This window comes from Durio zibethinus, chromosome 28 (genome assembly GCF_047325235.1).
Source record: "Durio zibethinus cultivar Kanyao isolate XHJ-2024 chromosome 28, ASM4732523v1, whole genome shotgun sequence".
Classification (NCBI taxonomy): domain Eukaryota; kingdom Viridiplantae; phylum Streptophyta; class Magnoliopsida; order Malvales; family Malvaceae; genus Durio; species Durio zibethinus.
This window is the reverse complement of record NC_143189.1, coordinates 1,072,761-1,097,553: the sequence shown is the minus strand read 5'-3', so window position 1 is coordinate 1,097,553 and position 24,793 is coordinate 1,072,761. Positions and strand designations below refer to the sequence as shown.

Below are 24,793 nucleotides of genomic sequence, written 5' to 3'. Positions count from 1 at the left end.
ACGGTAAACTTTGAAGAAGTTAGCCTCGGAACTCTGATGGGCATGGGACTATCCGAGGGTGTTTTGGTAAAAAGGAAGGAGGAGGTGGTGGCTTTATAGGAGGACATTATGAGATGAACGATTGCGATCATGCGTGGCAAATCAGAGGGAAGAAAGATGGGGATAGTGTCACGATACTCCTACCTGGAAAGCATCCAGACGGGGGCCCACAAAAATTTCATCTGGGAAAAGGGGTGGTTGGAAAAGTAGGCCACGGCAGCAATTTTTCAAATCAAAAGTTGGAGAGTGGGCCCTTATGATGGCAATGATTGTCGTTTGTGATGTGGGTCCCTCCCTACTTTACCACCGACATAGACTTTGTTGTTGCCAATGCCATGCCTGCCTTTTGTTTTGTTTCCCTATAAAATAAAATCCACCTATTTCATTATTATTAGTTATACTATTGTGTAGATCAATCAATCAACAAATTACTCTGTAAAGGAAAAGTGAGAAATGGTTTCTTTTAGGAAAAGAAAATGTCTAATTGATTTATTTATATAAAATCTAACTTTATGTGTGGTGTATAATATATATATATATATATTTTGTATTTCAAGCAAAGGTAAGTGTATTCATCATACCCGATTGAACAAAAATTAAAGCAAAAGAAATTAATAGCTAGCTAGACAAGAATATGAAAGCATGATAGTTATACAGAGCAACCCACTCAAAGAAATATATGATGCTGATCGGAGAAATGGCCTCCACCATATGCCATTGTTCATAATTTTATTTATTTAATTACACCAACAAATCTCATCTAATTAATTAATACTATACTTTATTGATTAAAAAAATTTATCAGTGACATGCCATGATTCTTTCAAATGCTTATTCTCTTCATCTCTCTCTCTCTCTCTCTCTCTCTCTCTCTCTCTCTCTCTCTTTCTTCCAATTCTTCTTCTTTTTTTTTTTTAATTAAAACCACCCATTTACATTCCTATATATAGCTCTCACATTCATCATCTATTCACTACACTCAAACCACTCTACTCTTGCTCATCTCTGATATTCATTTTTTCTTTTCTATCTTTTCTTCAAGTTCCCTTGCACTTTCCTTTGCTTATTCCCAAATGGCCAGTGTTGAGGTAATCAAACTACTAATATTTTGGTTCAATTTTTTTTCTCATCGAACTCAATTTGGTGGATATCTTATGATATATCATCAATTAATTCCATCGAGCAATCTGCAATTAAGCTTTTTCTTAAAGTTATATAGAATCCTACCTGATCTTGCTCAAACGAAATGGATCAGTCTTCATTTGTTCAATATCTTATCTTTGATAATAAGCTGATTGTTTTAGAGTACTTTCAACGGTATAGAGTCCATCTTGGGCTTTTTGAGCAGATTTTAAATTTAGATATTTTAATCTTGTGATAATAAACAATCAACTGCACAACTTGATGGCGATCATTATTCTTGTCTTTTAGTTAGTCAGTGATATCATTTTCGTCCTTCGAAACTCATGCTTCTTCTACAAAGGTAATAACGCCTTGAGTATGCTGAACTGATCATAGGGCAGGATCATATATATCTTTCAGTAGCTAGTTTCTTAATCCTTTTCCCTTGTGTTCAGTAATGGAATGAAACTAAATGATGATCAATGAAAGTAACATGAACTATCTTTCACATTTAAAACAAACATTAATATCTTGGTTGATCATTGATTTCAATGATCAATTAAAGATTTCTTAGCTTCATCGGAAATAAAATAACTTTCGGGCCTTCTAGGTTCAACCAGCTGCAACAGCATTGCCAGAGAACGAGACACCAGAGGTGACCAAGGTTGAGGAGGCACCAAAAGAGGAGCCAGCGGCTGAGTCAGTGACAGCAGAACCAGAAGAAACAACGTCAGATGCCCTGGCTGCAGAGGAAAGTGAAGCTCCCAAAGTTGAAGTTCTTGTTGAAATTGATACCAAAGAAGTTGTAGAAGAAGACAAGGTTGATGAGGAAGCGAAGCCAGCCGCAGAAGAGACAAAGGAAGAGACTCCAGAGGTGAAGCCAGAAACAGCTGCAGAGGAGGCCAAAGTAGAGACCACAGAGCCCACTGTGGAAGCACCAACAGCACCTACAGCAGAGGAGGAGAAAGCAGTTGAGGAGGAAAAGGCAGCTGAAAATGCAGAAGAAGTTCCTGTTGAGATCGAAGTCTGAGGAATAGAGCGACTATATATACGGAAGGTGGCAAAGTTTGAGGGGCTGCCTTTTTAGGTAGCATGTTAAAGTAGGTGCCTTTATTATTATTATTGTTTATTATAACCATGGAGAATGTTATTTCTTTCTTTCTTTCTTTCTTTGGTATATGGTATTAAATTTACAAATGGGTCAACATGCATACATTACATGCCGGTGGATGTATGTATTGTTTGGGTTCCGAGAGTCAACATGATGAGTTTGATATGGTGTGAGGAGATCTTATATCTATATATGCATAATAAAATATATTTTTGTTTAATCATATATACTATTTTCCTTCTTCAAAGTATTACTTCTTCGTGTTAGCAGGCAATCTTATTTTTGAAGTTAATTTCCTTGTATTTATTTCTTTTTTTTTTTCAAGCATAAGTTGAATCTAAGTCCGAGTTTATGCACGTCGTTATCATCATGAAGGGATTCCAATTTGTTGGGCAGGCTACTGCTGCTCAGTCTAAGAAAGGCCAATCATCACGTGATCTAATATTCCATTTCAAATCCCCGTTCACGTTGACGAATCTATATCACAAACAAACTTTGTTAAAACTTTCGTCGACATCATAGAGAAACACCATGAATGATTAACGTCAAGTTGATACGAATGTGTAGTTTGGGAACAGATCACCTCTGATTAATGCTCTTGCTTGTAGGATTTCAGCTGATGGCAAAGGCAGGCAGAGCATGACAATTTCAACATTCATGAATTTTTCTTTCGTTTCTGCAAGTGGTTTCAAACAAAAATGAAACCATACCCTTCCGAGTTCTATCACCTGTTACACCATACTAAGCAGATTTCAAGTAGAAAGAATTGCCTAAACTTTGCTATTTAGTAGGATAGGCGCTAAGATATTCCAATATTGTAAGTCAAACAAAAATAATTCTGAGATATGCAACTGAACACTATTTAGAGGCTTTCTGTAAGTCTGTATGTCATTGCACGACTGTGTAATTACATGAAAGCTGTCTCTGTAGCTGAAGCCAGCATAGTCCATGGGATGGAAGCGAGCAATCCTTCCATCTCCCTAACTTATTTATGATATACCGAAATAAACAGTTTCTAGAAGAGAAAGAAAAAGGCAATGACATTTCTTGAAGGAAAGATAATTAGCTAAATCACCTAATTATAGAGTCTAATAAAAAAGGCAGATGATATTATCCTATAACCTGTACAACTTATGTGCAGTCAAAAACCAACTAATGTTTTACCAGGTACCGAAACTGCAGCTGACATGTTCCTGTGTAATAAAATTAAGGCGTTTTTGCATTTCAGCCATGGAGGGATATGGTGGGAAACACAACCGGTAAAAGCAGGTATGAGAAGAAGGAAGACGCTCATGGGGCTCCAAGGACTTATAAATATAAAGCCGAGAGGCTAAACCACGGAAACCTTCGACAGGAAGATACTTCATGGAGGTCCAGAAGAAAAGAAGTACCTTTCTTTGCTCTGCTGACATTTCTCTAACAATCTGCAACATTTTTTAATTTGAGCAAGTAAATTATTGGGAGAAAATAGTAAGAGCTCATAGGTTCATAAAACTAAGTAATAGCACATGTCCCACATCATCACTTTGCTTTTATCTATGATATTATTAATTATGGTTGATGTCAAGGCCTGAAGAATATGCTACTACTAAATATGTCGTTATCCAAGCAGACAAAAACTAAACTACTAAAGCAATCATCTAACAACAGTTTCATCACTGCCTTAACCTCAATTAGTATTAACAGGAATACTTTTCACAGCTGAAAAATCATGCACATGCTACTTCCTGGGCATTAATAGTCGGTTCATAAAAATCAAGAACATAATGGACTTATGCTTGCCTCCTGAGGTAGTCTCTCAATTACTATCTAGTGCACTTCAACTTTTTATCCACAATCTGTAAGAATCTACTCACATATATGCAAACCTAGCTTGTGATTTGCTACAACTCAAGCCAACAAAAGAGGTAGGGCAGAAGTAAAGGCTATGGATGGAATTTTCTAACTAGTTGTAGCATTATTGACAATGTTTCTTTAATTTAAGATATATTCCTGTTTTTGAAACAAGACTGCGAATATGTGACAAGGAGCACAAAAAATTAATAGAAAAGAAATAGATTTAAAAAAAAGGGATACCAAGATATTGGCATGATTAAAACACAATCCCCTATGTCCATACCTCCCAGAACCAGGTTATTTGAGGATCGTTTTCTCTGTAGCCATTGTACTCTGTATGTGCCTTCCAATCTTCAACACATATGGGCCTTTCGCTTCCATATAGCATCCAATCAAGGTCCTCGAGCTCTAAACTTCGAAAAAAGAACTTCTGGAGACTTGAGTTAGAAAGAATATGGCCGAATCCCTGGGAAAAATGGTATACCTGTTGAGAAATAGATGTTACAAAGCGATCTCGAATAAGAAGGTTAACATATTCCTGCCTATTCCTGCTATTTACAACAATGCTTTTCCCACCAGGGCAGAGCTCCATAACTCTCCTGGATCCTAACTCCTCAACTTCTCTAACAAATGTCAGTCCTAACATATCTGAATCAATTAACTCAGCATCCATCTCCAGAATCTTCCTGCAGCCGCTATACAAGCATGGATCTGCCTCTCGTATATCTTCCAAAGATATTTCCATTCCAGCCAATTGTAAGAAAAATACACGATCAAAGACAACACCCACTTGCACTTTATGCATCAATGCTAATGCAATCACACGACCAGCAAAACTGAAATACTCAAGGTGCAAAGGATCCACCCCAGAAGCTGCATATCGAAGAAAACACATAAGCACCATATAACTGGGTCAGAGTAAGAAGGAAATCCATGTAACTGGCAAGGTATTAAAGGGTCTTTGCAGACTATGCTTTTAGAATATGAGAAAATAAGAACAATAACTGTACATTTCAAAGGGAACCTAGTTATATGAATATTCTCATGCAAGCAACAAGCAGAACTAGGTTTCAGTGACAATGCCAAAAAAATTGAATCAATGTCTTGATGTCAATTCCATAATCCAATGGAGAAGCAGACACGTTTGATCATGTACTGAGGTTAGCCAACAATTATAGAAATCTCAAAAAGAATAAATTATTTCAATCTCCACCAGATTCAAAGCCTTCCTTTCTCTCTTCTTTTCATCTCAGATCTCCTCTCTCTCTTCTTTTCATCTTAGATCTCCTCTCTCTCTCTCTCTCTCTCTCTCTCTCTCTCTTTTGCTTGTTTCCCGTTCTAGCTTCATTCTCCTTTCTCCCTCGTTCTCACATCAAAACTCAAGCTAGTCATTGGCTGCTGCCTTTGCTTAATAGTGATGACATATAGCTTTTGGGAGGATTTCAAACTGAGATGGTTTAACATTAATGCGCTATGTCCAATGTGTCAGACACATTTGTATCACCACTTGTATCATGTTGTGTGCTAGATATTTGGCCTAAATTGCAGAGATTGAGCAAGATAAGGGAACAACAGAACAAGAAGCTCATAACAGTGGGGAGAGAAACAGGAAGGCCTCATTTTGTTTCCATAGAATATCATGCTTAGGCTTGGAAAGGAAATAGCTGCTCTTAAAGCAGCCCAAAACCCAATGAAAACTAGAGATCTAAAATGCCTGAATGACTCATTAGTGAAAGCTTATATTGAGGATTCTAGCAGAAGAATCAGTTCATATTGAGAAACAATCAAGATTGGAAATAAATCATAGGTCCCACTTACCAAAAGAGAACGTATAGGAAGAAAATTGAGCAGTGAACAATTCAGGGTTGCTTTGAACTCCTTAACACTTAATGGGACTATGAGGATGCATCTTTATGTCATTAGGAAAATCTACAAAGTACACTATGCATCTATCAAAGTATCAATAATTTTCACTTGTTTTTAAAGTCTGCAAAGCAAAATTTTAATGCACTATTTCTGCCTATCAAGGCATATCGTATGACGAGTTAGTAGCTTTCAACCATGCCAGAGCCTGCAACTAAAATAACCAGTACTAGTAGCAAAGGGCAATCCACAAGAATTTTACCTTTCCACTACCTAAGTCCATGTTTATATCAATACAAGGGGACACAAGCACAGACAAATGACATATAAAGTGAGCAGGAAAAGAGTCTTCATTTCTCTTCACTTATCAAGCCCCTCTAACTTCATTCTGTTCTCATTCTCCATCAAAAGGATAAAAACCACAAACTTTAAAAAATCTAATAACTGCATCAGAAGTATATTATTATTACTAGTAATTATCTCATATATATCACAATGAGCTTTGAAAACCATATCTCTCTTGCACAACAAGGACTGAGAAATACATCATCATGAGTTAGTATAGTGTGTGAAAGAAGTTCAGAAGTTCAGAGTAAGCTTACCAGGATTAGGAAAAAATCTTCTAAGATCACTTGAGCAAGGCACAAAAAGGGCATTCTCTGGATTGAATATGGCTTGGCACACCAAGAAAAACCACTCCCTCAGTACACCAGGACCAGTAGCTTCTTCATTTTTAAACTCCATGAATAGACCAGCATGTAGTGATTCAGGCTTGGCATGAGCAATGTATTCAAATGATTCTGCCAATAACTGAGACCTGTCAATTAGCATCTCATGCAATTCCTCATAATCTTCTTTTACCTCAGGAAACATCATCATGGTCAAATGCCTCCTGGATTCAAAATCAGTGACATCCTTGTGCTCAAGTAGCCACCTATTATCATCATTTCGCCTTGCGAACCTAATTATTAAGGCACACAATGAAGACTTTCTATTCTTCAAAACCCTCCAAAACTGCTCTTCAGCACCATGATAAAGTTTTGAGATGCCATTCAGTTCCTTCAAAATGGCAAGATACTGAGACCACCCTAAATGAGGAAATTCACCTTCACTGCTTCCTCTAGCAGCAAAGCTTTTCTCCACTCTAATAAGGCAATTTTCCATTTTATCCAACAAATCATTAAATATAGCATGAAGAAACTTAATCTCCTCCCCATAGGGAGGATTGTTGTAATCCTTCTTTTGCCACTCAACTGATATCGCAATCTGGAACCCCACTTGCTCAAATATGGCAGACCGCAAAGGGTTCAAGAAAGCTGTGAAATCCCTGACATCACTCGATAATGGTCCCCCACTGGCGGTAGAATCTGCGCTAGAATCCAAATCCTTAGATAACTTATCAGCCAACTCACTGACAAAGGGGAAAATCTCTTGCATGACAATCAACCGTTTAACCTCTGGTGGCAGCATTAAACCCTTGGAAGTGCCAACACTTTCCAACAACACCCCAAGGGTACTGCGGCACGACGCATACAAACTATCCTCATTAACAACCTTCCTAAGTAACTTGCAAAACTCTAATACTATTGGTGTACAATAAGAATGTAACTGTTTTGATAACGCACTCCTACATGAAGATAAGAAATGTCTTATTGAAGTATCAGCACACTGCTTATTACCCTTAATTGGTGAAATATAAAGCATTACCAAAGCGGCAGGAGCCGAAGATGCCATAAATATCTGAAAGTGAGCAGGGGCAGAGTCGTTGTTGTCCTTTGGAGTAATTGTGAAGAAGTTGGTCAAGCAATCTTTGATGTGTTTGGTTGAGGAAAGGACTATTTCTCCTCGGCAAAGGCGGCAAATGAGGGAGATCATGTCGTCCATGAGCTGCCAGGTTTGTGGGTGGTCCGTCGACCGCATACGGCCGACGAGTTGAAGGCCGGCGTCGTTTTGAATGGCGCAATCAGCTAGGGATTGCTCCCACTGAAGCTGTTTCCCGCGATAAATTAGGCGTTGTTCGATCACTGGAATTCCGGTCATCACTTGAATCCTTTCGTGAAGGGATTTTACGGTGTCCTCCGAATTAGCCTGGACCACCATGGTATTGCCCTCCGAGATCATCCGGATGAAGAATTGGAGGCGGGAGGGGGAACACGTGGCGGATGATGATGGAGCATCGGAGGAGGAAGGGCGGGAATCGAAGAGGGAGGTAGAGAACGAGAATGCTGGGTCTTGGGACGAGGGGTGAACGGCTGTGAATGGATGGGTGCCTTGATGGTGGTGATCGTCTTTTCGCATCCTGACGGGGACTAAGGAAGCCTCGTCATCTTGGTCATCATCGAAAGCAGGGGCATAATCGTCAAATTTGCGCTTGGAGGAAAGGCGGTGATCGTTGCCGTTGGAGAATTGATCAACGGCGGGGGATTGGAAAAGAGACATCGGACTGAGGGAGCCCCCAGCCTGCTACGGTTGGGGAGACCACATAGAGAAAGAGGGTGAGGAAGCCGCAACAAACAAAGAAAACAAGAAAAAAAACCCTTGCAAAGTTATATAGAGAGAGAGAGAGTGAAGAAGGCAGATTAAAAAAGAGGAAGAAATTGAAAGCAATCGGCCTATAAAAACTTATTAGAGCCGTCATCACCTAGGCTAAGCTAATCAGCAAAGACTGCAATCTTACGCTATTTATTATTTTTTTTATTTTAATTTTCCTATTTTACTCTTTGTGATATGAAATTACCAAAAAAAGGTTGCTGGGAATTGTTTGCTGTGGACGGTCTCACCAAGTTTGTTTTTATCATCACTTTAGCGGCTGTGATGATGTCATTGCCCTAACAATAAGTCAATGTGAAGTAGTGGTAGCGAGTGAATTCTAAAATTAACTCGATATTATAAGAATTAAATTAATTCCAACCTAATTACAATAGAAGCTTTCAAAACTATAAAAACATATTGATAAAAAAAAAAAAAAACTCATGGCACAAATCGTAAAATGAATTTACTATGTATTAGCAGTGCTTGATTAACATTTGCAAGATAAATAAAGGATGGATTGAGTTTTTAGCTGAATAAACATATCATAAACTAATTAATTTTTAAAAATCTAAGTGAATAATTGGTCTTAGGTTTACAAATATAAATCCTCTTTCACTTAATATATATATTTTGAATTTGAAATATGGAGCGTGACAATTACAGGTGGTGGCATGGTGGCACTATTCTTATGAGGTTGAGGTCACGTTGGCACAGCGAAAGGTTAACCAAGTGTATAACAGTGCAGCCGGATAAATAGCAAACACCCTTCTTTGTGGCAACAAAGTCAACATTGTCGGTCTCGAAAGAGGGACACTGAATAACCAAAACGAGTACATGCTTTTAACTGTTACAAACTCTCACGTAAGCTGGCACCCCAGTAAACAATCCAAATTCAGAACAAAGACTGTTACAAGTTCTCATCTTTAGATATGCAAATAACTTCAAATTTTGACAACCAAGCATATATATATATTAACAAGGTTTTAAATTTCTCAAACATTGATTATTCTACAGAACACAACACAATTTCACCAAAAGGACCAGCAAGACCACTATGTTGCAGACAAGTATGAGAGTGCATTTAAAGACAAACTTGGGAGCCAATGATAGGATCTCTCGTATAATAGTCTTGCCGAGAAGAACACTAGGAGATCAAAAGCCATAGAAAGCATTCTGATTTCGTACTACTAGCTAGTAGTTATGAAATGCAGTATTTCAGTGACCTTGAAGGCCTGAACCCTGTTTCTCTTCCAATAAGCACTTCACCTCTTCCTCTTGTCTACACAGCAGCTTAATTCTACAAGGAGTCTGAGTCAAAGACATGACAGATGCACAGCATTAATCAATGTTTTTGAATAGCCTTCGAAGATGATATCAAAATAACAGACATTTTAGCTGGCAAGAAAGGAAGACAGCACTTTAGTATCTACAACTCCAGAAGACCAGTGCGACATTCTTATTGGCATTTTGGAACTAGTTAGTTTCAAAATGAAATGTTAAGCCATATCATATTATTCAACGACCAAAACCATCAAAATTAGGCCACAACTGAACTTTTCTACGCAACTACTAGAAGGATCACAAATAGCATTAAACTTTTGAACTTATAAAAAGCAGGTTCAGCACAGAAACAAAATTATAACCAAAATCAAATTTATTTAATCCACCAGGATAAGAAGGCTATCCATCTTCCATGCTCCAAAGCACGTTTTTTTCTCATATTTGATATTGTTGCTAGCTAAAAAAGAAAAGCACTTCATTTTTTCACAGAGTTTAACAAAAAGGTCTGTCCGTCTGTGCAATGTTTGCTTGCAAGCACATAAACAGTAAGAAAAACTACGTATGAAATGTATCAGAAGAAACCATTAAATCAGCTAGTTTTAAAAGACGTTCATAGCAAAACTAAACTTCTATTGAACAAAAGCAGTTAAAAATGTACAGAGGTAATCAAGAGGATTGAGAAAAAAAAATTAAGGTGTGAATCAACCTCTACATTGCAATAAAGTCCATAAATAACTTACTCGATCTCACCTCTTATCACAATTTCAGCTGGGATAATCAATCCTGCATCAATCCGTACACATAAGTTATCTTACATATTTATATATAAACAATCTTAATTACAGCAAGAAATATAGAGATATAAGCATGCAACAATCAACAATTAATTTCAACTGCAACAATGTAGAAATTACAGTACCTTTACCACTCATGTTCTGCCTCCTTGTTCACCTGACTATAACACTAGTTTGAACCCCTCTGACAGGAAATCATCCCTGAAAAAATCCAAAAGAGATCCATGAGGCTAAGTTGAATCCATTAGCCATATGATGAGTAATATACTACTACTTGCATAATGAGCCATTATTTGACCATACTTTTGCATGCCAATGCCAATGGTAATATATATTACCCTCCCACCTTTCATAGGGCCTAACCGTTTTAGGTTCAAACCAATAGTGTTGATTAAAGCTTTTCAGAAGACAGCCTTTCCCTAACATAAGAAACTTCAATGTTTTTTATTTTTATTTTTTATTTTCATTTTCTAAAAAATATTTTTTATTATTTGTTTTTTAAAAAATATATTTGGTAAACGAAAATAAAAATTATTTTCTAAAATATAAAAATAAGGAAATAAATAAAATATTTAATAATATTACTATTAATGTCATTTAATTATAAATATAATATATATTTATTAATTAATGACATTAAAAGTGTTTAAATATGGTAACTAGCAAAATTTAAGGAAAAAAATTATATACATCCCTTGTTTTCACAATTAAAAACATCTTTTTTTTGTTTTTATATTTCAACCTATTTTCATTTTTGTTTTCTAAAAGCTTATTTTCATTTTCAATTGCCAATCACGTTTTCAGTTATATTTTTCATTTTTTTGAAAAATGAAAACAGAAAATAGCTCTGTTTTCTGAAACCAAACACTACTTTAGATTAGCATTTGCAAATTACTAAAGCCTTAGCCTTATTGTATGACACTGTACCCCTAATTAGATGAAAGTAACTACCTTCTACGGCTAAAATGATCATATGGTATGTTAAGAAAATAGTTACTGCAAAGGGGTAAAATTCTTGTGTTTCAAGGGAGGCAAGGGTTGCTTACATCTTCTTGATACCCTTATTATCCTCTCCATCGTGCTGCCTTCTGTTGACATCAAGTGAAACGAGGCTTTGCAACCAAATCTCTGTTTCATAGGTATGGGGCATACCAGGGATCCAGACATCATTGACTTTCTTCTTCTTCTTCAAATCATACCAGAAGAGATTGATATTATCATGTTCCAACAAAACTTGATCACCACTCCTTGAGTAAGCAAGAGGCTTCACAAACCTCAAAGAACCAATCACCTCTTCACTTGCAATAGAAAATAGCTTAGTCCAAGACTCTTTTACTCCATATTCCTTCATCACCCAAAGATCAACTCGAACATGATCATAATTAGCTATCGCACATAAACAGCCTCCCAAAACCCCCACATTCATTTGAAATATCTTATCTTTGTACTCAGGTTGTGGTACTTCCCTGAAATTTTCAGCCCCTAAATCCAACGCAACAATCACATTTTTCTCGGAAAGTTGAACTTTTTGAGTCAGAACCCAGTGTAAAGCTCCAGTAGCAAAAACCCCATCGGCTACAGGAAACGAATATACACAAGGAATATCTTGAATTTTTCTCCACCTATTTATCTTCAAGCTGCAAACTTTAACTTCTGATTCTAAAGCCTTTCCATCAACCCCACCAAGCTGCATAATTTTAACAACTTTATAATCATCAGTAATCGGGTCGTGACCGAATCCGTAAACGTAACCTTTGCAATAACCGAGAGAAGGTAAAACTCGGTGCTTTCTAGTGGAGGGGTTCCAAATAGCCATGTCTTCAACTATGTTACTTATGCAGAGCAAGCCGTTGCAAGATCCCAAGATCTTGATTCCTTGGTTGTAACTCATCAAAGGCTGTTCGAGCTTGGCGAAAGGACCGAGACAAGCAAGATCAGCGGCGTGAAGATCGGACATTTTGAGGATGAGTGTATGGTTAGTGTGGGATTTGAGGGATTGGCGGAGGTGCAGCTTGATGAAATCAGGATCGTCGATCAAAGATCGCCACAGCTTCGAAACGCATCGGAGGCAGAGGAGATGCTTAACAGGCAAACGGCTGAGGATGTCGGCGATTATGTCGAGTGGGAGATTTCCCATCATTTGCTTCGGCTCCAATTCCCAAGAGTAAAGACTAATAGAGCGAGCTTTTGGTCTTGGTATTGGTTACGAACAGAAAATACTTGAAAGGAATGAAAGAGATAAAGTCCGATGAACACGGCGAGACCATATAAGGTCCATGGACCATGGTCCATAACCAATGGTATTTTATTTTATTTTTATTTTTTTTTAACAAATGAGTGGAAAGTTCTAGATCCAATTACCCCGAATCTGTCTTCTTACATGAATCGATCGACTCCAATGGAAGAAACATCGATCACATAATTGGAGTCATTCCTTTCAAATGAAAATTCTCCTAACAATTACTAATTTTATATTAGTAGTAGTAATTGGATTTCCAATGTCCAGAATATGCATAGAAAATGCCACATATATTAAGCATCTAGTTTCTGTACTACTCTGGTTAGTTATGTATTTATTTCCACTAAAAAATTATGAATTTAAATTTAAAAAATAAAATTTTTAAATTTTAACATTATAATAATGTTTAAATTTCGTTGATTAATACTTTTATTATTTGTTTTTTATTTAAAAAAATTACTTTAGGCAAAAGCGACAGCTAAAAGAAAGTGTCATAATTAATTTTAAATGGATAAATATTAAAATATAAAACTAATCATAACATAATGAACAAGAACCACTCTTACTTTTTTTTTTCTTTTAAGTAAAAACAATAATAGCAAGGTGACCAAACAGAATCATCATACGACAACTCAAAACACTACCCCTCGCCCTTTGTGCTTGGCAAAAAAAAAAAAAAAAAAGCAAACAAACAAACTCTTTATGTTCTGATTTAATTTTTCAGTTGGCGCCACCTGCCAACGGCTACCCCCACCCACGTGCCTTTATTCAATCTAAGGTGAGTTACAGCTGGGGATGGAAATAAAAAATAAAAAAATAAAAAATTATTAAAAATCATATCATTTGATTCTATTTATATTAATCAATAAAAAAATTTATATCGATTTTTTTTCAATTTAAATTAAATTTAAATATTAAATATATATTAAAATTTAATTTAATTTCAAATCAAAAATAAAAATAAAAATACTAAATCAAATCAAATTATATTTTATTATTAATTTTTATATTATTTAAATTTTTATAAAATAAAAATAATTATTTCATTTTTAAATTTATTTAAATATATTAAATTATATTAAAATAATATATAAAAATAAAAAATAAATTTAAAAAATTATTAAATCAAATTAAATCAATAAAATTTAATTCATATTCTTTGATTTTAAATAAAATTTAAAATTTTATATTATTAAAAAATTAAATAATATCAAATTTAATTCAATTTAAGTCGTTATCATCCTAGCTACGACCTACAGCCTCCTAAGGCACTAGTATTCACCACCAGCCAATTTCACGTGATGCCATGATGGTAGAAAGCAGTTTCCAAAATCTTCCAACACTGCTCACGAAGGCCCTCACCCTCCGATCACGTCACGTGTTTCCCACTCTTGATCAGAATCTAACGCTTTCCCCCTTTCCTAATTCATGTCGATGGGGGCCAGTTTTGTGCTAACCCGCGTTACCGTATAATATAAGCGCGTGAGTTGACCGTGATTTCTATCAACTTCAAGGGGCAATCGCAACATTCATAGAGTTTTTCCGTTCCCACGTACCTTCACATTCACGGATACCGAAACAGCTATAAATTCCCGAATTGAAACGCCGAAGGTCCAGTTTCAAAGACCAAACGCTCAGAGCCGAGACTCGAGAAAAACAAAAGAACAGCAACGTTACAAACTTGCAATGCATCGAAATTCCCGTTTCCTTTTCCTCTTGCTGGCTCTCCTTTTCCTTCCTCTCCTCTTTTCCGATGCTAGGAAGGATGCTCTCCTCGGAGGATGGACACCAATAGAGAACGTCAAGGACCCGCACGTCACCGAGATCGCGAAATTCGCCGTAGCCGAATATAACAAGCAGTCAAAGACAAGTTTAAAGTTGCTGAAGGTTATCAAAGGCGAGACGCAGGTAGTTGCGGGGACGAACTATCGGCTGGTTTTGAAGGCGACTGATGGAAGCGCAACCAAGGCATACGAGGCTGTCGTGTGGGAGAAAGCATGGCAGAATTTCAGGAATCTTACCTCCTTTAACCCTGTCAAGGGTTGATCTGATTTCTAATCTATGAATTTTATGTTCATCATGTCTTTTTTTGTTCGGTGTTAGACTGATTGGAGAAAAAAATCTTAGTAAGTAATAAATTTGGGTTTGGGATGTTACCAGTTTCAAATTTTTAGATTGCGAATTTGCTTTGCCTGTTTTTTTTTTTTATTTCTTCCCTGTTTCGTTTCTCATATAGTAATATCTATGCTACTACATGTTAAAAGAATTTCAAAGCATCAAAAGCTGATACCTGTTTAATATTACAAAAAAAAAAAAAAAACCTTTTGTCCCTTAAATAAATTAGCTAACACTGTTTAATATTACAAAATGATCGCTTTACTCCTTAATCTAAACAAAAAATCAGTACAATTATAAACCTATATGTTTATGGACTCAACTCCATAATCACCATTAAAAGTATCATTAAACTTCACTCCTAAATCATCATTTTAGCCTTTGCCACAGCTGTATCTTCCCATGAGTTTGACAATTTGAACGCCATTTTCCATGCTTCCTACCTACCTTCGTAGGTGCAGCATTAATGGCCATATAAGCTTCTTCAACAGCAATATCAAAACCAAAAGATTTATCGATGGCTCCTCTTTATATTCCTATTTCTTAGAATCGTAGTTTATCATTATCTGTAATTCGCAACGTTACATATGAATGCTGACATAAACGTATGTGGACGGAAAAAGACAAACCAGCTGGTTTTTGGGGAGAGGGACAGGTGCGGTGAAGATAGAAAAACTCACTAAGATACTTGATTCAACTCTAAATTTGTGGTTTCCAATGCTTGTTTCTCGTTGTTATGTTTTTCGAATTCGAAGGTACTTCCAGTAATTAATAATTACAACAAAATGGTTTACATATCTCCAATATTTTTTTTTCTGTGTCGAATGAAATTGTCTATAAACATGGACTGTTGTTTCAAAACAGAAGAAGCAGCCTTCCGCAATATGCAATCTTAAATTTCTGAAAGGTTTTTAGTTTATCTAATGTTAGGACCAACATAGAGAATCAGTTGAAGCTTGAAGGTTTATACTTAATGTTGACCACTGATGTTTTTTGTTTACATCTCCACAAGTTGCTGCTTCAAATCCATTCCTGAAAGATGCATTTGTTTAGGCTTTGCAGCAATCGCAATGAGGCAGCACTGATAATCTACGAAAGCCAGAAATTGCCTATACTTGATATGATACATCAAGCAACTTTGTAGCTTTTTGTTAGGATTTTTAATATACAAGCCCAGCAATGATTTTTGGTCTCTTCGAACATTTACTGAAAAGTCTCATTCAAGCATGAAGAATACAATGTACAACCAGAGTTTCCTAGAACTACTTATAGGCTATGAAAGAATAACTTCTAATCCTGAATTCCCTCAGACAATCTCATACATAAATATAACTGAGGGTCCGTCCAACATCATGCCTGTCTGAGTAAGACATAAAGAAAAAAAAGGAAACAGGAAAACCACCATGGAGGCCAGAAGATATATCGAGCAAAGTTTCTAAGCCTGCTGTGGCCTAGCACCATGGCCGTTAACCTCACTTCCATTTGCACCATTGACGCCATGCGGAATTTTACCTGCACTTTCTGACCTTTTCCTCCTTACCACAACAAACCATGTGTAGGCTTCCAACATGACAGCATTGAAAACCAAAGCCACGATGACACCAATGTAAGCATTCTTCCACTTCCTCTCAGGTTTCAGGATGTCGAATCCCTTGAATATGTTGATGACACTAAGGATTATCACAGTGTATCCCACTAAATGGTGATAGATATTCCAGTAGAATCTGTATTTGTGGTCTGGTTTTGGCCTTAGAAGCAAAGCAAATACCTAAATCCAAATCATAACTGTGTCAGTAAACTACATTTACCAAAATAGAAAATAATTGCAAATTAAGTATCTAACGTGTGTGTGTGTGCGTACATGTATGTATGTATGTATGTATGTATGTATGTACGTATGTATGTATGTATGTGAGTAGATTATATATCTGGTATTGTTTTTGGTTGTGTCCTGAGTACCTGAAGTGTTCCAAGACAGAAAAGGATAATCCCAATGGTTCTGTGGGCATCAAATTGAATACCAGGAGATTCACTGCCGAGTTTGAGACCCATACCCCATCCGGCAACGGCCACAACATAGGCTGCGAATTGAGAAGAAGAGTGCAGATAAAACCATGCAGGATCAGCAGATTTGAATACCTTCAAGTACCTCGCTATTATAGCACCGATGGGCATCAAGATACCCCAACCGAATGTGTTTAGCACCCCGTGAATCTGAAATTTTATTGCAAGGAATATGTAAGTAGTCATGTTGATTAAATTTGATTGCCAAAAATAACTATTTATAATTTGCATTTTTAAACAATGAATTTTACATCTGAACAGGATAAACCTACAGGCAAATAAAACAGAAGAAATGAAACTTTTATCTCAAAATATAAAAGCAAGATCATGGGGTAATTTTCGTATGTTATAAGTAAAGCAAGCGTAATGCCAATATTGATTGGACTGTAACCTATCCATTTTTAAATAAGATCGACAATTCTAGCACAAGAAACTTCCTTAAGCCCTGAATCAGCTTTCTTGTCAACAACAACTAATGCTATACGCTTAAGGAATACCATGAAATTGAGTAAATACTTCAGAAACAGAGTCAGCACCGAGCAGCCTAGAAACAGAAGTGATCGTTATAAAACAAACAATCTCTCGATAACTAAGCAACAGTAATTCAAATTGAATCTTCAGAGATAAGATAACAAAACAAGAAAAGTAAAGCTAAAAGTCATTCACTTACCTTTTGCTTTCTAAGTCTTGAGCTTCCCCCTCCAGTTGTTCTAGCCTCACCAGAAAGCAGATTCAAGGTGCCCATCGACTGAACGTTAGCACCAGAAGTGGCATGCATCTGTGGGGTGTTACCAGAAAGGGAACCTTCTTGCCATACTTGATTTAGAGTAGTGCCATTATTAGAAAGTCCCAAGGTAGCAAATACGATGATCTCATTGTTTGCATGCGTTGCGGACAATTCTGAGACATCAAAACTAAGGTCACCTTCTCGCAGCTGGGTTTGGTATTGTGTGATGGGTGATGTGTACACTCGCATGCTTCCATCGGTCTGTTGGTAGGCAACAAGTGCCTGTGATCCAACCATGCCTGTTAAGGTTGGATTTATGGCCCATGCAACCCATCTTGAGGACGTGATCCTTGTGTGCCTATAGGCAATCTCGAGCTTTCCTGACGAGTCATAGTTATAATGAAGAAAAGAGTTCAAGACAGGAAGATCAGAGCATGACCTGAAGACGCGGTTGCTAGAGAACGCGTACTTGGCACAAGTTTGTGCATAGGATGATAAAATCAAGCACATAAAAAGGGACACAGATAAAGATAGTTTTAACATTCTTGCCATGGTGAGACCAGCTCCCTTCAACTGGCAGACACTGCAAAATATTTCCCTGACAGATGATAGGAAGAGTTTCTTTGGTAATGGTATCTCCAAGACAACGGAATAGATGGAAATAATAATGCTTTGTGGGGAAGAAGAGAGAGAGGGGTTAATATAAGAGGGACGTGATGATGATCAATATGAATGTGAAATTTTTATCATATGTTGGATTTGGATAACTTCAAGTTCGAGAAATTAAGTTCATATTTTAGTATATTTTATTTATTAAGAAAACAAATTGAGAACTAAATTTACTACCAATATATACATGTTTCTTTTTTCTTTCCCCGAAATCACTCTTTTCACACTATCTCTTACTCAACTTAAACAAGAAATGACCAGAGTTCCTTATTGTGTCTTTCAATAGGTTCCAACTTTCATGCAAGTCGGGGGAATAGATGTTCTGATGCAGCCCTCACGAGTCACGACCCCCAACTATGCCACATGTAATAATATGTCATACATGTATATCGCATGATATAGAGTAAGAGTACTACAATGTGTTTATTTCTGAGTTACAATTCATAGTTCTCAGGAAGAAAAAATCACAATTCATCGAGTGGAACAAATAGTCAACTCGATCGACTAAGCAATACTTAAAAATGAAGTTTAGTTTGCATACTCTATATATGTATTCAGCCCATAAAATAGCTTAGTTTTCATTGATCTCTTGTTTTTAATGCTTGAAAATTTCCATTGTTCAAACAAAAACCCGTTGTCAAACTAGCCAGCTTTGCGAGAGTTTAATTAATGGTTTAAGGCAATCTCTGTTAAAGCATTTGAGACCATCCGTAAACGAGTCAAAAGCTTGAACCCTCAAAACTCGCAGTTCCAAGACCTGACCATCCCACAGAGAGAGAAAGGATTTGTTGGGGTTAGGTATGAGTTTGGAGAGATGCTTTTCCCTGGTCAAACGACTCTTACCTATCCTTACCATTTTATACCAGCCTCATTATGGCACAATATGCCACGTATCTTCCAACTACCTTGATCATCCTTGCTCGAGGGGGAACCCACTCCACCACCAGCATCTGCATTTGTCCTGGTTTGCTCTTGTCATTTCTCCATTAGCCTCTTCTCTCATTTTAGAAAGTCCATACTAAATTAGTTTAACATGTACTTATTTGATTAATCTCCTTAGTCAAACCAACTAGTAATTTAAACAATAAAACAAGTTGCTCTGAGATAATTTCTGAGTACGAAATTCTTTGGCAAGGCCGCTTTTACAAGTTTCTATTCAAAAAATGTGTAGCCAATAATAAATCCAGCATATGGCATATGCCTATACGTTAGTCTTATATATGTGAATGTAAAGGTTTCAAAGATTCAAGAAAACTGCCCTTCCTGAAATTTGAAAAGGAACTGCCATGCTGTGTTTTATCAACAATCCCTCAACAAGGTTTGCTTTGGTTTTTTCTCTATTAATCCCATAACTTGCTATTTCTAGCTAGTTTTGATATTTGAGAATATCTGTTTTTGCATGTCAGCGCCATTTGTTAAGGTTTTCATCATCATCATCATCAGAAGTCATTTAACCCTTTCCTTGCTTCCTTCCACCGCCCCACCAACTCCACCCTCGTCCCTTAATGAAGTTTGGGAATTAGTTGAAAACAATCAACTGAAAGTATAGGATTCGAACAAAAACAAGCTCGAATAGACGTATGGAGTATGAGAAACACAGGGGACCGGGGCTTCCAAATCATAACAATAATCAATCTAATTATGTAAAAACATATAGTCTTGCTCTAGCGTCAAAGCTTGGGTATCTGATTAAACCAAAAGAAATTAGATTTTATATTTTACTTAGCTTATGAAGGATTGCCTTCAATCTTTAATGAGGTTGGTGAGATTGCGACAAATGCGAATCTAAGTTAAAATCTTAGGATATTAATTGGCCATTTCTTATTACTCGGAAAGGTGATAATCTGAAACAAAAAAATTGGCGATTCGTTTGATTGGTAGTGTGTCTTTGTATTTAGACCAAAAATGAGTTAAAGGGCTTTTCGTATAAATCTTGTGCAAGTCTTTGGACACCCAAAGATTCCAACTCTTCAACCACCACTTCTATTTTATTGCTAATCTACAGTCTCTCTTTTTTTTCTATCACTATGACTTCTCTAAACTTTCAAGAAACCTAAGAATATCATAGCTTTCCTTAATGTATTTGGACTTTTGTTCTCCCTTGCGGAAAACTTTGCTTCTCATGAGCCCTTTCCCCCTCTAATATTGGCGAGCCTAAGATAATCGTTTGGAGCTTGGTCCAATCTATTTTTTATTCATGGCAAGCATATTATTCAACTTCAAAAAGAAAAAAAGAAAAAATTCATTCCAAACGGGTACTCTCAATACGTTGAGCACCCATCGCATAAGGCTAACTTTCGTCATTTATTTTTATTATCATAAGGACTTTATTTTATAAAAAATTCATATTAAGAGAACTTGAGTGTTTGATTTGATGACAAATGTATGTATCTGTCTATTTAATAAATTAAATTCAAATTTGTATTCATAGATAAAAAAATTTACCATAAATATGGACTACTCAAATGTCTCAAATCTAAAACACAAGGTAGTTGAGTCCATCAATCAAGGATGTTGCCCCAAAGGCCCACATTTAGACCGCGGCTACAGATCACTTTGGGAGTTGTTGGTCTCACATAATCAGATATAATCAGCAGAAACATTTTGGACCATTGCCTAGCCAAAAACTTCGGGCCTAATTTAGTGGACCACCCTGAGCCTGAGCTGGCCTAAAAGATCCATGCCCGATGTAGACCAGGTGGGCCTCTGCCTAAATTCGAGGAATACCCGATATCAAAGAAGAACTGACATCGGACATTGCTTTAAGCCGAAAGGTTGATACTGAGTGCTAAACCAAGGGGACTACAGATGCATGGGATGCAACGTTGTTCACCGCCCATTTGGCTATTGGATACCGAAAAATTGGCTCAGCCATGTCTATGTCCATGGTTTAGATGGGGCCCTCCCCTCCCAAAAGTCATTGTCCCTTGCCCACCTCTATACCATCACATATTCTCGTTTTATTTTTCCCGGACAATTGCTTTTTCAAAAGCATCCATCAGCCGTCCTGGTCACTGCTCCCACACTGCTCAGGTAAATGCCACATATTTTTACCTACTTTTAGTCAACTAGTAATTAATTTGCTTGCGGATAATCTTCCTCTCAGAATAGACAAATTACTTTTCAATGAGAAGTTTAATAAACAAAACAGGATTATTTGAATTGATTCAGATTTCAGTCAACACCGGCCATAAAGTAGGAATTATCTAACAGGATCTAGTTTTTGAGAAAAAATTATTTGCGAGTCACTGCTGCCGACACCAAATCTCTTCTTTGGCATGCAGATTTGGTAAAATAGCAATCTAATAAAGCTAAATCCACTGTGTAGTATCTATCTACCATGTTTGAATGAGTGGTTGGGAAGTTGCTATCTGACGCTCCTGACAAATCAAGCTGTTTACATCAACAATGAATGAATTCATGGTGCATGTTACTTACGTGTTAATCATCATTATGGTTTTTATTCCAGGAATAGGATAGTAAATTTTAACTCAAACCTTTATGTATAATTCGTTTACACAATTAATTCGCTAATAACGTTTTTGTCATTAAGTCCCCATTCCCTGCATTAACTTTGATTAAACAGAAGCAGCAGCGATCTTTTGTGAACCTGCAAGCCTCAATCAGACTGCATATCTATTATGTGATTGAGCAACTGTGGAGTAGTCTCATAGGCAGAATTATAAATCTGGTAGATGAATGCATTCCAGGTAATGCGTAGAAGAATTGATCCAGTGCCCTCCCCTCAAGCGTCTGCACAGCCAACTCCAGTTCCTCCATCCCTCCAGCATGCAGTCTCTACTTAGTCCACACATATGCAATATCTTCTTCCAAAAAAAATATAAGCGATCCCTGCTCTATTACTCTCTTTGACATAAAACATAAGTTCCATCTGAAACTACTTCCCAAGATAGCATTAGCAAGCTGTCCTTGGTGGGAATTAAGTCTGTTGAGAATAGCAGCTGAAACATGCCATAAGCTCCTGTCCTTAAGCATTCCAATCAAATTTAACCTGATAGAAAAGACTAGCTAGCCAGTGTGATGTGAGCGGTGAGCACATTCAAATTTGAAATTCGGTGGATTTGAATTAGCAAGTAAGATGTTAACATGGAAACAAGAGTTGGAGTGTGATGTAGTGAGCAGCCCAGCACTATCAAATTAACTCTTCATAAAGTGGATTTAATTAGTTGGCATCGGTTTGACAATTTGAATGGATTATATGCATTGGTCATCGTGACTTACTTGATTACCAATTGTATGGCTGTGCGTGTGTTGGATATATATATATATATATGCTATATTCATGAGTTTGATCTTCTATACAACCTTTTTCCTAGGGAGAGATATTTTAATTTTATTCAACTTAATCTCACATAGTGACTAAATTTTGAAGCGATGTAAGATTAAAAAATTTTCCGCTAAGAACATTAAACATTTTTAGGGGTTTAATCATCAATTTCAAGGCTAAAATTACTTGTCCAACTTTTAGTGATAAAATAAGGCAATGCCAGCTATTTCATTATAAATTAAATATTCATTTAAATTTTATTATATCTTTTATGTGATGTGATTAAATTTATTATATTATTAATTAAATTTAAATATTAATTTTAATAAAATTTAAATATTAATTTTAATAAAATTTATTTAATATAAAATTTTTATTAAAATTTTTTTAATTATAATTATAATACTAATTATTATTATTTTTAATTTCGTTGCAATCGAATTGACTATCCAACCAAATAAAATCAAAGCAATTGACAACAATAAGTAAAATTTGAAATTATTAGTGATACAACTTTGCTCTGCTGGCACGAGAGAGTGGAGTGCGTGTGTGCCATTTGATTATTTGTGACCGGCAAGTGTTTGAAATCCATATCATTATTCAAGTTAATGACTGACGGCCATTAATAAGCAGCTGTCCTTTGGCAGCCCAAATCTCAAGATTTCTCACACGGATTCAACATCGCATGAACCACGGCTCCAATATTTTAAAACAACGACTGATAAAGCAACTAGCAAAAACCGCAATATCAACAGTACGCGTATAGTTAACTACAACAATCTCCAACCAGCATCGAGCACGCATTATTATCAGTTTTTTTTTTAAGTGAAAATAATGTCTTGCACCAATTATTCAGTGGACACTTCATCATTATACGAGGTTTTCGAAAGTTTCAAAGCCCCCGTTTTGATAAACAATTCGTGTTAGAGATCTGACCATCTGCTATTTTAACAAGAAAAGTAAAAGTCTCCTCAAAAGAACTGAACATGGTGACCGCGTCGTGTCAAATCTGCAAAAAGCGATGGATTTGCAAGTCTGCGCAGCCATCATGAATCTCACCCAAAAAAAAAAAAGGTTACTCCTTTTAAAAGAGAGGCACGAATTACTGTTGTAATTATCTTTAATTTCCCACTTTGTGGGATAATTTAAATTTCTTCTTTTGTCAAATACGCGTATTCATGGATCGCACGTACTAGTTTAGTTCAACTAAACTCAAACCATCGAGATGGTTAAATAATAATCATATTAACTTGCCATATAATTATTTCTTGTATTTATTATATTACACGTAACATCAAGCTATAATATCAAAAACAATTTTAATAATTTATATTGCATTTTCATTGAAATTATTAAATTTTGTCCATATTATGATCAATTATAAATCACAAATAATATTTATTTGAACTACGTATAAAATTTATCTTGATCAAAATAAAAAAAAATTATTTTTTGATGCCTTTGGCAAGCTACTAGTTTTTTTTTTTGGGTTTTTTTTTTTGTTTTTTTTTGGAGGAGTCTTTAGGTATAACCATCATGATTAATAATTATATGCACATTAATGCCATAAAATTAGAAAGTTATAAAGTTTAATACGTTAAATGTATTTCAAATTATTAAATGAGATTTAATAAATGGTCAAAATGTTTAAGTTGAAAAGGCAAATTAATTTTCTATATGAATTATTTTTCATACATGAATTATGGATAAGTGTGTGTTTGAATGAACCATAAATGAGATATTATTTGGTAATTCATGTATTATGTTGTGTAAAGTATTAATAATTTATATATTTTATTATATTTTATATAAAAATTATATATAATAATTCATATCAATATAAAACTATAAAATATATATTTTTTACTTTTATCAAACTTATACATCATATTATTAAAATTGTAACTTGTATTATTTTTGTATTATTTTTTATCATATTTTAAATTATCAAATATCTTAAGGTCCAAAATTAAATAAATAAATTAATAAAACTTCTTATTGTTCTTTTGTTTCATAATAATTAATTGTTATATATATATATATACACTCTAATTTTTAAATGCTTGCAAAGTCCTAATTATATGCTATATAAATGTATATGTGCACGGACAGA

At 35.8% G+C, this 24,793-nt stretch overlaps 5 protein-coding genes across 8 annotated transcripts; 2 read left to right on the top strand and 3 right to left on the bottom strand.

The window, feature by feature from the left end:
• The first annotated feature begins 969 nt into the window (after nt 1–969).
• LOC111280264 (uncharacterized) lies at nt 970–2,519 on the top strand. Its single transcript, XM_089756802.1, has 2 exons — nt 970–1,127; nt 1,772–2,519. The coding sequence occupies exons 1-2, from the start codon at nt 1,113–1,115 to the stop codon at nt 2,189–2,191; spliced, it is 435 nt and encodes a 144-aa protein (XP_089612928.1). The 5' UTR covers nt 970–1,112; the 3' UTR covers nt 2,192–2,519.
• Nucleotides 2,520–3,142: 623 nt separating this feature from the next.
• LOC111281049 (E3 ubiquitin-protein ligase UPL5-like) lies at nt 3,143–8,624 on the bottom strand. The gene is made up of 3 exons (XM_022868609.2): nt 6,574–8,624; nt 4,392–4,981; nt 3,143–3,696 (listed from the first exon to the last, which is right to left on the bottom strand). Exons 1-3 carry the CDS (start codon nt 8,408–8,410, stop codon nt 3,433–3,435), a joined length of 2,691 nt encoding a protein of 896 aa, XP_022724344.1. The 5' UTR covers nt 8,411–8,624; the 3' UTR covers nt 3,143–3,432.
• Nucleotides 8,625–9,408: 784 nt separating this feature from the next.
• Nucleotides 9,409–13,043, bottom strand: LOC111280263 (F-box protein CPR1-like). Of its 4 annotated transcripts, none has more exons than XM_022867479.2 (4): nt 11,625–13,043; nt 10,704–10,779; nt 10,525–10,567; nt 9,409–9,811 (listed from the first exon to the last, which is right to left on the bottom strand). In XM_022867479.2, the coding sequence occupies exons 1-2, from the start codon at nt 12,716–12,718 to the stop codon at nt 10,740–10,742; spliced, it is 1,134 nt and encodes a 377-aa protein (XP_022723214.2). In that variant the 5' UTR covers nt 12,719–13,043; the 3' UTR covers nt 9,409–9,811; nt 10,525–10,567; nt 10,704–10,739. The 4 variants fall into 4 exon arrangements, with proteins under 4 accessions (XP_022723214.2, XP_089612927.1, XP_089612925.1 ...); XM_089756801.1 differs by having other exon boundaries at nt 10,710–10,779; nt 11,625–13,020; XM_089756799.1 differs by having other exon boundaries at nt 9,673–9,811; nt 10,535–10,567; nt 11,625–12,862.
• Nucleotides 13,044–14,422: 1,379 nt separating this feature from the next.
• LOC111280959 (cysteine proteinase inhibitor 5-like) lies at nt 14,423–14,984 on the top strand. The gene has a single exon (XM_022868513.2). It carries the CDS (start codon nt 14,504–14,506, stop codon nt 14,861–14,863), a length of 360 nt encoding a protein of 119 aa, XP_022724248.1. The 5' UTR covers nt 14,423–14,503; the 3' UTR covers nt 14,864–14,984.
• LOC111280958 (cytochrome b561 and DOMON domain-containing protein At5g47530-like) lies at nt 14,700–19,621 on the bottom strand. Its single transcript, XM_022868511.2, has 3 exons — nt 17,667–19,621; nt 16,892–17,146; nt 14,700–16,700 (listed from the first exon to the last, which is right to left on the bottom strand). The coding sequence occupies exons 1-3, from the start codon at nt 18,273–18,275 to the stop codon at nt 16,368–16,370; spliced, it is 1,197 nt and encodes a 398-aa protein (XP_022724246.2). The 5' UTR covers nt 18,276–19,621; the 3' UTR covers nt 14,700–16,367.
• Nucleotides 19,622–24,793: the final 5,172 nt, after the last annotated feature.